General features: G+C 53.3%; 5 protein-coding genes across 5 annotated transcripts; 3 read left to right on the top strand and 2 right to left on the bottom strand.

Moving 5' to 3' along the window:
- Positions 1-3,592: 3,592 nt before the first annotated feature.
- On the bottom strand, positions 3,593-4,413 carry J4E86_004823 (uncharacterized protein; the record flags this gene model as incomplete). The annotated part of the gene is made up of 2 exons (XM_051445360.1): positions 3,593-4,139; positions 4,193-4,413. The coding sequence occupies 2 exons, from the start codon at positions 4,411-4,413 to the stop codon at positions 3,593-3,595; spliced, it is 768 nt and encodes a 255-aa protein (XP_051303457.1).
- Positions 4,414-5,750: 1,337 nt separating this feature from the next.
- J4E86_004822 (uncharacterized protein) lies at positions 5,751-7,031 on the top strand (the record flags this gene model as incomplete). Its single annotated transcript, XM_051445359.1, has 4 exons — positions 5,751-5,920; positions 5,974-5,998; positions 6,048-6,300; positions 6,349-7,031. The coding sequence occupies 4 exons, from the start codon at positions 5,751-5,753 to the stop codon at positions 7,029-7,031; spliced, it is 1,131 nt and encodes a 376-aa protein (XP_051303456.1).
- A 439-nt stretch (positions 7,032-7,470) lies between these two features.
- Positions 7,471-10,136, top strand: J4E86_004821 (uncharacterized protein; the record flags this gene model as incomplete). The annotated part of the gene is made up of 5 exons (XM_051445358.1): positions 7,471-8,202; positions 8,251-8,529; positions 8,579-8,694; positions 8,741-9,523; positions 9,578-10,136. 5 exons carry the CDS (start codon positions 7,471-7,473, stop codon positions 10,134-10,136), a joined length of 2,469 nt encoding a protein of 822 aa, XP_051303455.1.
- A 139-nt stretch (positions 10,137-10,275) lies between these two features.
- J4E86_004820 (uncharacterized protein) lies at positions 10,276-10,932 on the bottom strand (the record flags this gene model as incomplete). The annotated part of the gene is made up of 2 exons (XM_051445357.1): positions 10,276-10,835; positions 10,890-10,932. The coding sequence occupies 2 exons, from the start codon at positions 10,930-10,932 to the stop codon at positions 10,276-10,278; spliced, it is 603 nt and encodes a 200-aa protein (XP_051303454.1).
- Positions 10,933-11,200: 268 nt separating this feature from the next.
- Positions 11,201-13,723, top strand: J4E86_004819 (uncharacterized protein; the record flags this gene model as incomplete). The annotated part of the gene is made up of 1 exon (XM_051445356.1): positions 11,201-13,723. The coding sequence occupies one exon, from the start codon at positions 11,201-11,203 to the stop codon at positions 13,721-13,723; it is 2,523 nt and encodes an 840-aa protein (XP_051303453.1).
- Between the last annotated feature and the right edge of the window lie 1,364 nt (positions 13,724-15,087).

The following is a 15,087-nucleotide window of genomic DNA, read 5'->3' as shown; positions in this document are numbered from 1 at the left end:
TCGATTTCACGCTGTACCGGAAAAGGTAGGTGCTTTCGCGTCGTGGGCAAGGTCGCGTAACGTTCGGCGGAGCATGCGCTGCTAGTGTACGTGGGGATTGAAGTCTGGAAGGATCTAAACTCAGCTTTTAAGGTCTTGTTAGCTTCTTTTGGAGACCTCGAGAGGGGAGCGTACTATGGAGACGCATGTACCTAGGTATAAAGGAGACATTCACCCGCCCCGAGGCTTCCAAGCCTGACAGCTCGAGCCTTACAGAGCGTTCCACATTGAGACTAAGCTTTCCGACGCGACATTCGTTCGTTGCCTTGCTTTGGTGCTAATCGAAAACATGAAGGAGTCTTTCCAACCATTGCAGACGTTGGGAGAGGTATGTGCTTGAGCCAGCGTGGCGAGAAGCAGTGATTGCTACGAGAACAATGTTCAAAAGGCCTAGCAAAAAAAAAGACATAGAAGGTACAAAGAGTTTTACAGGAGATGATGGGGGTCTGAGAGTTCAGAGGCGGACTGCTGGGAGACCAGAACGCACTGGCGCTGTATGCCAAGACTGCCCAGGTGAGGGACTTCGGCACGACGGGCAAGATCCGCGCGACACGATGAACTTAGCATTATCCTGACTTTACAGGAAATATTATCCAGTCAATCTATGGGCTGTTGGAGTCGAAGACTGATTGCTGCTCACAGGAAATGCGATGGTAATCGGATTAGTATATGGGTGCGAAGTCTGGCACCTTCACGCATGATGCGATCCCACCAAGCGACATTGAGACGCCCATTTTGGCTTGCCCATTCAGTGTCTGATTGCAACACCCTCCTGAGTGCTATGTGCCGCGCGCAGCCCCTACGCCAGTAATTCAATATCGGTACCTATGCCACCGGGGACTTCGTCGTAGTCCCAGTACTTCAGCATTACACTCTGCTGGAGACTTTGTTAATGGAACTCTTCACTATTTTAAGTCATTAGGCAGCAAGGACTATTAATTCTATTCGAGCTTACAATGCGCAAGCTGGCTGCGGGACGAAGATGAGCAGCAATCAGCTGCAACCATGCTAGGCCTTACACCTTTCCTTGCTATCTACATAGCCAGCCAAATGCCTTCTGCTCCAGCTGCATCACAGCACTACTTGCGTATACACTCGTCCATACGCAGCTTTCATCTCAGCGTCGCAGTGTACGCCCTCTCTCTAGCAACCAACCGATGCCCAGGTGTGCGGTTGAGATAAGCATTCGGGGCAGTTTGTAATAAAAGAACGGTCGATGGACAGACGCGCCGATGCGGGGCGCATGTAGGGTGAACAGGAGGGTGGTATGCTGTTGCAATTGGTACGCTTGCACGCGGCAGCGTGATGCACCTTGCGTCCAGGGCTTGATACGGTCGGAGAAGGGTGGCCCTAGAAATTACTTTTGTGAGCAAGCCACATGTGAAGCCACAAGGCTATCAAATGTCCCGAGACGTCTCAGTGTGTGTATATTCGTGTCGTCCTGCACCTCTCCTGTTGTAACCTCATGGTCGAGTTCTGGAGAACCTCTAGCAATGGCATTTGAAGACCCCGTCCGGTGTCATGTTACAGCGCACAAGTATAATGATTCGCAGGTATCTTGGACAAGATGTCAGATATGCTCATCTCCAAGTGTCGTATGCGATGGGTGCGTCCAGTTGCATCTTTTCACGCCTTCACAGAATTGCTGGCTGGTTGCGAGAAGGCGCGCGGGTAACCGCTGAGAAAATGCTGATTTGTTCCAGTACCATTGGTGGAAAGCTCGCTTGCTCGTATGTCGAAAGCAACAAATCCCTGAAGGTAGGCAGAGGCGCGGTTGGGTAGACTGAAGCGAGCTCAGTATTCGCGCTTTCGATGGGCGGGTTTCTTCAATCGATGGGTCGTCTTAGTCTGCATACACTGGAGATGTATAAGCTACGTCTTGAACGAGCTGTCAACGAACGAGGTGATCAAGCTGACGAGTATGGATGAACGTGTACTCACATTGTAGTTTTGGCGTATGGGTTTTCGTGATCATGAAGACTCCAGGTACTTCAGATGGTTGAGAATGGGAGAGACAAAGCCAGCAGTTCGACGGCAAGAAGAATGGCAACTGAGCCGCGTGTAGGATTGTTGGAGGCTGAGCCAAGCAGTGGTGCGTGTTGAGGCCACCCTCCCTCCGACGGGGCGGCGTCACGCCCCGGTGGGCGGCACGTTGGTATCCAGCATCGGTGCCTAGTTACGATCGTCTTGTAGGTCAGACGCATGTCGTCGCTGTTTTCCTTAGCCAGTAGGTCAAAGGTATTCGAAAGCATAAGCAGAATCTGGCCCGCAGCGAGTTTTGTCGAACTCAGCTCCGTATCACGTTCTTCAACGGCCGCCGTTAGAGACTACTCGAGTGAAGGCAACACCGCGCGCACCAAACAGCCGTGAGCCGTTCTGGAAAGATCTGCGCTAAGCATGCTGAGTTATTGGTCAGGACAGCTAGTTGTTTCATCTCCACATGCTGTGTGGAAATGTTTACCGTGAGGTTGATGCACTGGCTCACGGTACTCTCTTTGGATCGTTCTGACGCCACAAGGTCAGTGCTCGCAGTCCTCCTCCTGCAGCGGGCAGGAGACTCGGCCTTGGCTTGCATACCACTCTTGTCCGAGGGTTATCATGAAGCATGATACTTTTGCGACAGGCATGTTGGAGAAGACAGGCTCACAACAAGAAGTTTCGCGCATGGCGCCCAAAGCACAGGCCAACGCCGTCTGGAAACCCAGTATGCGCAAAAACACGGGGTTTGCGAGATAATTAGTAGACCGGGCCGTTACCTCTCTGCCTAGAGAATGACCCAAACAGACCAAATGACTGTGCGCGCATCCAAGCTACTGTTGTGCTTGCCGACCTTCTCTTTCTAATTCCGCCTACAAATTGGATTCTCAACGCTCGCTTCTGTTTGTTCATAACCAATACTACTTGGTCAAATCATGATGCCCAGTGCGCGTCGTGCATCCCAGCAGTCGCATGATGACTTGATGAAAGTCATGCGATTCTAAACGGTGCAGGAGAGACGCCCAGTCAAGACAAAGTGAGTGAGGAGCGTGAGTAACACTAAAAACTGCAGACAACAGGAGCCCAAGCACATCGGTGCAGGAGAGGAACTGAATGGCTCGGTCCGGTCAAGAAGCAGCTGTAATCGTTGAGGCGTTGTCGAGACCGTTTCTGGAGGTCATCTCGGTCATGAAATAATCATCTAGTACCTATTGAAAGTAGATGTGACTTGAAACAATGTAATAGTAATACTGGATGCCGTACCCTTCTCTTTAGGTCGAAGTTTCCGGTCCGACAATGATTTCCTGTTGGACCAGTATCGCGCGATAATCCCCCTACACCTTCCTTTCGAGAGCCTACTCAGATGGTAAACCGGCATCCCTGACAACCATCCGAGCTAGGCCCTCTGTTGCTCCAGAGCTTGAAAGGGATGTCAAGCCGGTGGGCGTATCGCTAACCTTTCCGTCTCGAGATTCCGGCCTGTGTCCGATATGCGCCGGGCGCGATGGTCGGCCACCACCCGAACGCAAGTTGCTTTGTAGCATTGTGAAGCTCCAATAAGCCAGCAGAAAGCCAATCAGTATTCTCCTCGTCCCCTGCCGCCCCTGCCCCTCCGGCCTCCGCGCTTCTTGCGATCCCAGTTGCCCCTAAAACCGCGACCGCCTTGATGGCCGTTCCTCTCGTCGCGCTCGCGGTCCTCCTCTTCTCTCCTCATCATCTCGCGCTCGCGCTCTATCCGCTCTGCCTCAAGCTCCTCGGGGCTCTTCTCCACGCGCACCTCGGGCTTCTTGAGTTCAGTGGGGAACCGTGGGTGTGCACCGTACTTGCAGCCCTTTCCTTCGGGACAGAATCCGCAGAGGTAGAAAGGACACAGCTTCTCCTTCTTGTTGTGTTTGAGTGCGCAGTATGGCCCTAGTGGACAGAAGCCTCTGTCGTAATGTGGGCAGGATGGGCGCTTGGCTTCGGGGTCGATGTGGAGGTAGAGACAGTCGTCACCGTTAGAGCACGTCTGTGTTCGAGCGTAGTAGGAGCACTCGGGCATTCGTCGTAGGTTGTACTCGTGGAGGAACTCGCATGTTTCGCCCTTTTTACACAAGCCACGCAGCCAATGTTTGCATACGAGACTGGGATCTGTTAGTCTATGAGTGCATAGATGCTCAATTACGAATTCGCATACTTGTTGTAGGATGACGAGACGTTGTGTTTGTTTGGACACCTGTTCCCGTCGGGACAGTGGCCTTGAAGATACGCTTTGCACACTGGACGGTCTGGACTGAGGCCGAAGCGATATTCGCGTCGAAGAAACTCGCTGAACTTGAATGTATATTGTGGCTGCTGAGCTTCTATCGGCCTTGTTTCGAGCGCGGGCGTTGGTACGGGGTTCATAACTTCAGTCATCGCGGCGCGCTCTGACTACCTCATGTGGGTAAGTAGGATGCGATAGGCGCAAAGGATAGAGTTGGGGTGCTGCGTTGCTACTGTGACGTCGATGGAGCCCGCGCGACCACCAACCTCGAAAGATCGCGGAATCACGTGGACGCTAGTTCATTGTTCCGGCCCGACGGCGATCACCGTACTCTCGCATCCACATCTGCATCTGCAACTTACCGGATGCGTATTACATGGCGGTTACATCCCGCTCGGCCTTCGACTTACCCTGATCTACCCACTACATGTGCGTTTCCTGCGTGCCGTCGAACCGATCGTGCGACCCTGAGACCCCACGCATACGACGCTTCACGGTGCTCACTCTGCTCTTCTCGGCCCGTCGATACGCTTTGCAGGAACTGTGATTTCTCATCAACGCGTTCGCAGTTATGATCATTTCCAGGTTTTGCTTCCGTGCGGGGTCGTCCCTCCACCTAGTCACCATTCCTGCAACACGGCGTTTGATGCTCCTTGGCTGCTATACTTCTAGCCGCTTGCGTCATGCCCTCTCCCCACAAGGATACGGAAAGCCGTTCCTGGTCGTGTAATCAGCAGTCAATATTCCGCCTGTGTTCCGCAGTAATTCGAGAAAATGTCCTCGGTTCAATATTGACTGCTTCGATGCCCAGTTTCGCGTCACTATGTCCTTGCACTCCCGCTGTTATGGGGTAGAGCTGAACCGTTCTGTGGTGGACTTGATCATTTTGCTCTCGAAGCACTAGGCCCACATTACGACGTCGAAATATTGGGAAAATTGCAACCTCGTACGCGACACAGGCCTGCTTCACGCGATCATGGATGCTTGGGGTAGCAGTTTAGTGGCTACTTGTAGTCCATCAGTTGCCAGACTGGGCCTCACCGTCTAATCTGTAGTAAAGCCACTATAGCAAGGCCTGCATGGAAGCCTTCGTCCTTTCTAGGATGATTGCGCGGTCCGTCGGTCTCAAGACGATCATCCGAAGCATTGCATCACCGATGGCCTCTGGTGCCACTATTGATTGCGTTGCATTTATATTCATATACAAGCAAGAAGTGCTTCAAATTACACTGGACAATCTCGACCTATTCCTTCGCCTTCTCTTGCCTACTAACTTCTCAGCCACATAATCTTCGACGCACACAACTCGTTCTTTTGAACTACTTACATACCTGTACATTTTCGTTACCAAGACCAAGTCTCGAAACCAAGACGAAAAGGAGCTTCCGATATCCGTCCAACTTTGATCCTTCAAAGTCCGGGTACCCGCCTATACCTGCAGGGTGTTCTGACGTGCAGCGAGCTAGGCTGTAGCTGACGACGACCGAAAATGAGCCGACACTACTTCAACCCGCCTGGTCACGACACCACTTTCTCTACACCGCTGCAAGCCATGTACTGGAACGGAGTTTACTATCCTAACTGGCGCATCTATCGTGACCAACCACCCGTGTCGCTGAACTACGATGTCATCTCGCACGTTTTCTATGCGTTTGCCTGGTACGCTAGGTGCTGGATAGAGTTACTGGGTGATAGGGCTAATACGGTCACAGGGTGAAAGATGATGGAACTGTCTACGTAAGTATGTCAGATGTACAGAAGTCTCACCGACTGACTCGCGTTGTAGCTGAGCGATGAATGGGCGGATGCTCAAATCGAGGTTCCAGGCACTGACGACATTCCTGCAACGAAGGGCTGCCTGAACTCGTTTGCTCTATTGAAGCGAAAATACACCAGACTACGGGTTGTACTGTCTGTCGGTGGAGGCGGGAAAGGCAGTGAGCCTTTTGCTGGTGTAGCTCGAGACCCTGCATGCCGTGAGCGTTTCGCTCAGTCGTCGCTGGCACTGGTACAGCAGTTTGGAATCGATGGAATCGATAGTCAGTTCTACGAACCAAGTTGAAGAGCCTCTACTGATCATGCAATAGTCGACTGGGAGCACCCTTCAGATGCCAGCCAAGGTCAGGATTACATCGCTCTTCTGGCTATACTTCGCCAGTACTTGCCAGCCCCTCAGTACACTCTCTCTTCGGCACTTCCAGCGGGCGAATGGGCCCTTCAACACATCAACCTGGGACATGCTTCGCACTATCTGGACATGATCAACCTTATGGCTTACGACTACTCTGGACCGTGGGTCAGCAAGTGCGGACACCAAGCTCAACTCTTCACACCACACATTCCGCACAGTCCCGAGGCCGCAATATCGTGCCACTCAGCTGTCTCGTACATGATGCAGCAAGGTGTCCCAAGACACAAGATTGTCATGGGTGTGCCAGCATATGGCCGCAGTTTCACCGGAACCCGTGGTATTGGCCACTCGTTCTCTGGGCAGGCAGGAGAGGAGGGCACATTCGAGTACCGAGATCTACCACGTCCGGGTGCGGAAGAGCACGTAGACGAGCAGCTGGGCGCGGCCTACTGCATTGGTGGTGACGGAGGCCTGGTCACATACGATACCCCGCACACAGTCAGGATGAAGGCCAACTACGTGCGTCAAAACGGGCTAGGTGGACTATTCTATTGGACCGGTACAGGGGATGCAAGCTCGCTCACGCAGAAAGATCGCAGTTTGGTGTACAACGGATTCTTGGGTCTATTCCCGCAATAGTGCCTGGGTTGTCGCAGTAAGCTCTACATTTCAAAATCAAGCAGTATTCAAATGTATGCATAGACTTTGATGTGAATGAGTGTTGTGTCTGTACTCTGTATACGTGCAAAGGCGATGTTACCACACGTCAGGGTGCTCTAGCGCGATGAGCTCGGACCTCGGAGTACGGGACCCTGATTGAGGACGCGTGGGATATTGGCTTGTGAAGCATGGGGGACGTCAGGCAATTGCCAATAAGACCAAATCGTGCGTACTGTGTCCTAGACAGATAGGATACCTCTCGTCTTAATTTGCACCCCGGCCGTGCCTTCCTTGCCGCTGCGACGACTGCAACCGTGTACCGCAGCGCATGCCATTGACGCGGACGCCCGCCGAACCACATGCCTGCGCCCTCCACCTCGCTGGAATCTAGTACGCAGTCCCAGTAACACCCACAAGCATGGATTCCGCGCTGACGCTCAATGCAGCTTCATACGACCCCATCGATCACCTGAACGCCATCTTTTCCCACCCCGCCGCGCTCTCGTCCGTATCTGCCACGTCGGACGCCCTCCGCAGTTACCAGCATGACCTCGACGAAGACATCGCAGGCGTTGTCGCCTTACAGTCCACTGCCGATGCCGACAGTGTGCAGCGCATCCAGGCCGCCAAGGCAGAGCTGGCTGACCTCTTCAAGAAGATCGAGAGCGTCCGAGAGCGGGCTATGCAGACGGAGCAGACCATCACCGAGATGACTGCAGACATAAAGCGCTTGGATAGCACCAAGAAGAACCTGACGCTCTCCATGACGGCGTTGAAGCGCCTTCAGATGCTGACGACGGCATACGAACAACTACGGAGCCTCAGCAAGTCGCGGCAATATCGGGAATGCGCACAGCTTCTCCAGGCTGTGATACAGCTCGTGGCACACTTCAAGAGCTATCGCTCGATAGACCAGATCGCAACGCTGAGTCGCAACGTGGCAGATGTGCAGGGCGAATTGCTGGAGCAGGTCTGCGAGGACTTCGAAGTGACATTCGCCAAGGGCGAAACAGCCCAACGGAAAGGGATGCTGGCGGAAGCATGTCTGGTCATTGATGCGCTCGGAGAGCACGCTCGTACACGGCTCATCAACTGGTACTGCAATACGCAGCTTCGCGAGTACCGCCAGGTCTTCCGGGGCAATGACGAGGTGGGACACTTGCACTCTTCCATGGTAACATGGCGCTAACATTAACAGGCTGGATCCTTAGACAATATCGGGCGAAGATACAGTTGGTTCAACCGGATGATGAAGACGTACGATGTCGAACACGCTTCCATCTTCCCAGCCTACTGGAGAGTAAACGAGATGCTGGCCAACTCGTTCTGCGAAGGAACCCGCGAAGACTTCAAGTCTATATTACAAAAGGCTGTACGGAGAGGCGACGGGCAGAGTCTGGACGTCGAACTACTTCTTTCGTGCTTACAGGAGACGCTGGACTTCGAACACAGCTTGGAAAGGCGGTTCTCCAACGAGGTTTGTGAAGACAATCTATCACATTGTAATATGTACTCACTCCCCGCAGTCACGTTCTTCGATGGACACAGTCGCCTCTAAAGACGATCGGCCGCATGGCTTCAGTCAGGCCATCTCCGAGGCTTTTGAACCCTACATGAGCCTCTGGGTCGAGTCTCAGGACAAGTAGGTTACACACACGTACCTGTCGGGGAAAAAGCTGACTTTGTAGGCAACTCGCCAATTTAATGCCAAAGTATCGGCAACAACCCCTGCGCAACCCAGAAGAGGATTTCTCGCATCAAGCTGTGATACCCTCGTCGACAGAATTGTTCCAATTCTATCGTATGACGTTAGCGCAGTGCGCCAAACTCTCGACTGGGACGAGGCTACAGGAGCTATCTATGACCTTTGCCAAGTACTTGGACCAGTACGGCCAGCAAGTGCTGTACTACTTCCTTAGTGAGAAGGCAGGAGCACAAGGACCATCTGTCGAAGACGCCATCCTCATCCTCAACACTGCGGACTATTGTTACATGACCTGCAATCAACTGGAAGAGAAGATAAGAGGTCGTATAGACGAAGAGTTCAAGGAAAAGGTCGATTTGCAGAGCCAGGCCGACGCCTTCATGGGTATCGCTAGTGCGACAGTCCGAATGCTTGTCCGGAAAGTGGAAATCGCGTGCGAACCTAGCTGGAGAGAGATGCGCAACACGCCTTGGGCAAAGCTCGAGAGTGTTGGCGATCAAAGTTCCTACGTGGGAGAGCTTCTGCGTAACGTGAAGGAGAGATCTGGAGAAATCCTGAAGTATCTTCACAAACAGCAATATGCGCGAGCTTTCAGCGACAACCTTGTCGACCTGATGGCATCCACCTATATTGCGAACATAGTGCAATGCAAGCCAATCTCCGAAGTTGGTGCGGAGCAGATGCTGCTAGACTCGTACGTGCTGAAGAAAGGCTTCACGGAGCTACCCACGCTCAATGAGGAGCCTGGCACAGCACCACCAGCAAGGTATGTTCTGAGTCCCTCCTGTTTGGCGCAACGTACGGCTAATCCGTTTATCAGCTTCATCAAACGCGTAAACCAGTCAATGTCTAAGATCGACCCTCTTCTCAAAACACTCCAAGTCCGCCCCTCGCCACCAGAGGCCCTCGTACAAGCCTACCTCATCCACATTGCCGACAAATCGGATACCAACTTCAAGAAGATTATGGATCTCAAGGGCATCCGCAAGGCTGAGCAAACCCAGCTCCTCGACCTCTTTTCTGCCTTCCGCGCATCGCCCAATCATGAAAACCTAGTGCAGAACTCGCCTTTCCTTACTCCACTGCAAATCCAGACAGGAGGTAGCGTTGGCAGTGCGGCGGGAAGTGTGATGGGTACGATGGGCACACCAAGTCTTGGTGGAGGCAGGTTCGACGCAACAGGTCTGGGCAACATGCTCGTCAATGCAGCGAGAGATGGTGTTGATCGATTCGGTAGTCCTGCGCCGGGTCAGCAGCAGCAGGCTGGAGGTGCTGAGGGAGGCGCAAACCTGGAGAGTAATCTGAAGAACATTGGCAAATTCTTCAGGAGAGATGTCGGAGGGTTTAGAGGGTTTGGACGCAGTGAAGATGGACGATAGACAGGCTTAGAAGACGCGCCCGCTGTTGTATATCGATAGAGACTCGAGGCAGTAATATAACAACATGAAAAGAAGATGTATTCTAACATCGATGGGTATCAAAATCCGTATTCCACACCATATCCATAACTTGGCGTCTTCAAGACACAAACAATGACTCCCCATCATCATGTTCGTCTTCGCCCTCGGGTTCCCTCATATAAACATCGTCACTTCCGAACAGCCCTTCACCATCGCTTATCACCATGGCCTCTCTCCGTCTCCTCCTTAGATCCCTCTGCGAACCACTCCCCATTCCAGGCTGCTGAACGACATCCCACCTGAACCTGTTGTTGGGTAACAACCCATCATCCCTCCAGACACCCATGTCACCCAGCAGATTGAAGGCCAACTGGGCGCGATGCAGTACTTCTCCGTCTGCACAGTACAGGTCCTTAATGAGCAGATCCTTGGCAGACTTGGAGGCGTAGAAGCGTGTACATAGGATCTTGGTAGCCGAGGCGCGGATATCGTTGTTGTGACTTGTCGCCAGTGTCAAGAGGGAACTTGTCTTGATGGCATCTTCTTGGTGGGTGGGTGGTCCGGAGGGGATAGCGCGGCACTGTTGGGGAATGTTTTGGGGGTCTCGGATCTCGGTGAGGGTGCGGATGTGGTTGAGGCCGTGAGAGACTTGCTGGACGGCTATGAAGGTGAAGACGCCTGGGAGATGGTTAGTGGGGCTGGCTGATGGGTTGATGGAGGAGGGAATTGTACCGAGGCCGAGCCAGAGCCAGTGGTCGGGGATGTTGGATGCCATAGTGAGGGATAGTTTGTCATGACGTGAGGCCTATGGCGGCGAGGGTGGAAGCATGATGCGGCCGTGGACTCAGTTGCGCGCGGGCAGTCATGGCGCTCGTCGCGTGTGAAAGTGGGGCGCGGCTCACAGGTGGCGCTAGACCGGGATCACCATGCCCGAAGTTTTGGCTCTCGAAATAATTTCAGGTCGACCATCTCGAGCCGCCCACGAGCCTCTCAACGCCGAATCCTCTATCGGACGGTCTCCAGGCTTTCGGATAACCGCAACAATGCCGCCCTCCCAGCTGAAGCGGCTAAAGGCCTCCCTGCGCGAACAGGGCATCACCGGCCCGCAAAAGTCGAAGAAGCAGAAGAAGTCGCAATCCAAAAACGCCGACCACCACGAACGGAAAGCCTCTGCGCTCGCCTCGATTCGCGAATCCTTCAATCCCTTCGAGTTCAAGCACCTTGCGCGCCCTCACAAGCATGAGTACGTCTCTGCGCAGGCTGAGAATGCCCCCAAGAAGATCCTAGGCCGGCCTGGCGTTACGAAGAGCGCGGGTGAAGAGGCACGGAGGAAGTCGCTGCTTCCGGAGATGCATCGCAAGAACAAAGTCGGAGGCATTCTGGATAGGCGGATAGGCGAAGATGACCCGACCATGAGCTTGGAGGATCGTGAGATGGCGCGCTTCGAGAGGGAACAGCAGCGCAAGAGAGGTGGCAATGTGTTTGACCTCGAGGACGATGCTGATGAGGTGGAGCTTACTCATGGCGGACAGTCCCTCCGTTTCGACGATGAGATTGGCGAGGAAGACTACGACGCGGCCAGCATTGCTGGGTCAAGCGACGGTGAAGATGGCTTCTTGAAGAAGAAGAGGCGGAGAGACGATGACGATGAAGATGGCGAGGCGGACGGCGAAGCGGCTGCAGATCAGCCAGAGCGCAAGAAGAGCAAGGCAGAGGTCATGAAGGAAGTCGTGGCCAAGTCAAAGCAGCACAAATACGAGCGTCAAGCACAAAAAGAAGACGACGACGAGCTACGCGACGAACTTGACAAGGACCTCAACGACGTACTATCTGCCCTGCGAGGACACATCAACAAGAAGCCCGAGCCCGAGAAGCCAAAAGACCCCCAAGTCAACGAATTTGGCATGAACGCCGACCGCGCCGCGCTCCTCGCTGGGACCACACAACAAGACAAGGACAGAGAATACGATAAGCGCGTGCGCCTGCTGATGCAAGATGAGCGCGCGAAGCCAACGGAGCGAACAAAGACGGAAGAGGAGAAGGCCAAGGAAGAGGCCGACCGCCTGAAGGAACTCGAACAGAAGCGGTTGAAGAGGATGCGAGGTGAGCCAGTCAGCGATGACGAAGAGCCACGCAAGAATGGTATCGAGGAGTCAGAGGAGGAGGAGGATGAAGATGAAGACGACCTTGCCGATGATGCTGCTGAGTTCGGTCTGAAACTGCCAGGCCAACTGAGACCAGAAGGCGTTGAAGATGAGGATGACTTCATCATGGACGACGATCTCGTGGCTACCGACTCTGAAGCAGACATGTCTGACGATGAGTCTGATGCCGGCTCTGCGATCGACGACACCATGGCCATGGATGAAGAGGATGCAGACTTTTTGAAACACGTCATGCCAGAGCGGAAAGAGCAGCCCAAGGCCGTGAACGGTGTGCTTACACTCGCTGCCGAGCCTTCGTCAAAATTGGCCTTTACATACGCGTGCCCGCGGTCTCACGAAGAGCTGCTGAAGGTTTTCAAGGATGTTGCTCCCAACGATACCTCCACCGTCATTCAGCGGATACGTGCGCTCTACCATGCTGGACTGCACCAAGACAATAAGCACAAGCTTGCCGACTTTGCATGCGCACTTGTTGATCACGTCTCCTACCTGTCGAACCAGACGCCCGCTGCGTCGTTAGCTGTCATCGAAGCCATCATCCGTCATATTCACTCCATGACGCGGTCGTACCCAGTTCAGATTGCTACCAAAATCCGACAGCACTTGAAGCAGCTTCAGATATCGAATGACCCAACCCCAGGCGATCTGGCCCTGCTTGCCGCTATTGGATCCATCTTCCCTACTTCCGACCACTTCCATCAAGTCGTCACTCCCGCTATCACTCTCATGGCTCGCTGGATGGGACTTACCTCACCTGCTTCTACGAAAGATGTCGCAACCGGTGCATTCATCGCTGCGCTGTGTCTGCAATACCAAAGGCTATCAAAGCGATACATCCCCGAGTTCATCCGCTACACCGGACTGTCCCTTAAATCAGAGCACGCGACACCTACTCTCCTGGCCGCCCACAGCAAGAACGTCATCACAGCTGCCGAACTCTGGAGCGCCTCAACCGCCTTCATCGAGATCTTCACCCCGCTGCTCGCCCCCCTCAAATCCGCAAACCAAACCTCCACCCACCAAAACCTCCTCGCCCGCCTCTCCCTCGCGCGCTCAAAACGGCGACCCCTCCTCCTGCACCACCACCGCCCCCTCCCCATCAAATCCAGCATTCCCAAATTCGAAGAATCCTTCGATCCCAACCGCCACTACGACCCAGACAAGGAGCGCTCCGAAGCCAAGAAGCTGCAGAAGGAGTACAAGCGCGAGAGGAAAGGTGCGCTCAGGGAGTTGCGCAAGGATGCCAACTTCATTGCGAGGGAGACGCTCAAGGAGAAGAAGGAGAAGGATAAGGCGTATGAGACGAAGTATAGGAGGCTTGTGGCGGAGATTCAGGGTGAGGAGGGGAGGGAGAAGAATGCTTATGATCGGGCGAAGAAGGCTAGGAAGAGTGGTAGATAGGTGGTTTTGTTGTGGAGAACGGGACTGGAGGGAGAGGAGTGCATTTATCATGGCGTTGACGAGTTGGTCGCTTTGTTGCGGTAATGGAATGGTACCGAGCATTGCACGTGTCTGCTACCGTTTCGTGCACGGGATGTTTATATGTCCAGTACAAAATGAAGTCACCTTGGCGTTAGTTCCTGAGCGCACAATCACATTTCACTGGAATCACAACCCACACGTTCTTGAACTAGCACCGCTACTCAATCGGGTTACCGCTATATTTACCTGTGAGCCTCCGTCGTCCACTATTGCTCACTCTTTTGGACCGCACACTCTCAAGTTGTATAAACCATAGCCATGGCCTACGTCCAAACAAAGTATGAGGCCGCCGCATCCACGTGCGAACCAATGTATGTTTTCGAGTACACCCCCGTCACCTCACCAACCCAAACTGACATCACCAGAACCCTTCGCAACCAGCGCGAATGTCCACTTCTCCGCCTTCCAGCCGAGCTCCGCAATCAGATATACACCTACGTACTAGGCGGCCATGAAATCCGTACAGAAAGTCTTCCCTAGGGCTTCACCACGCCCGGCCATCATCCCATTCAGCTATCCTCCCACAACAACGGTATATGGACAAGACCACACCACTTTCTCGCGCTCACAGTCACTTCACGACAATTGCGCTCTGAGACAGAGTTCCTACCCTTCAGGTTGAACTGTTTCCAGGCGCACCACAACCGAGGCTTCCAGCATTTCCTTGGGACTCTCTCACAACGGCAGCGTAACGCTATTCGTACTATCCGACTGATAAAGTTGAACCATTACTATACTCATGGGTGTAGCAGGTCGGCGGCAGGGTTTTTGTTTGATTGTCGGCTTAGTCTCAATAGCCTTGAGAAACTTATTAATGAGCGCACAGACGAGGGCGATGGTCTACGTGTTGAGGTGCCGGTGATAGGGGGGCCCTAGTAGAGAAGATAGTGGGGTTAAGTCTCCGGGTTAGAGACGAGCGTTGGTAGGATGTAGTTGTTTCATGATGAGATATGGGGTTGAGAACGGTTGTAGTGGGATTGGTATTTGCCAAATCAAGCTTTTGGTTCGTGCAGTATGATGATCGGATACTTTTGAGTACAGGGTCTAATCATCCATGGATAAGAGGCTTGCAGATTAGATAACCCAATCGCTTCGCCGCAGGTAGCTCGGTATGCTATACTAATATCAAATCTTTCACTTCTTTAGATATGCTGTGTCGTAGACTACAGGCTAATAGAAGATGAACAACCAAAAATGTCTAGTGTCTTCATTGCATGAGTGTGGGGAGACCCTGAAAACTCTTAGACGGATCGCCATGAACTATCTCTTGTGATAGACGTTAT

Source organism: Alternaria arbusti, assembly GCF_024043155.1.
Source record: "Alternaria arbusti strain BMP 1465 chromosome Unknown scaffold_5, whole genome shotgun sequence".
NCBI lineage: Eukaryota > Fungi > Ascomycota > Dothideomycetes > Pleosporales > Pleosporaceae > Alternaria > Alternaria arbusti.
Note: the sequence above shows the minus strand (reverse complement) of the source record. Positions and strands in the feature narration are given on the sequence as shown.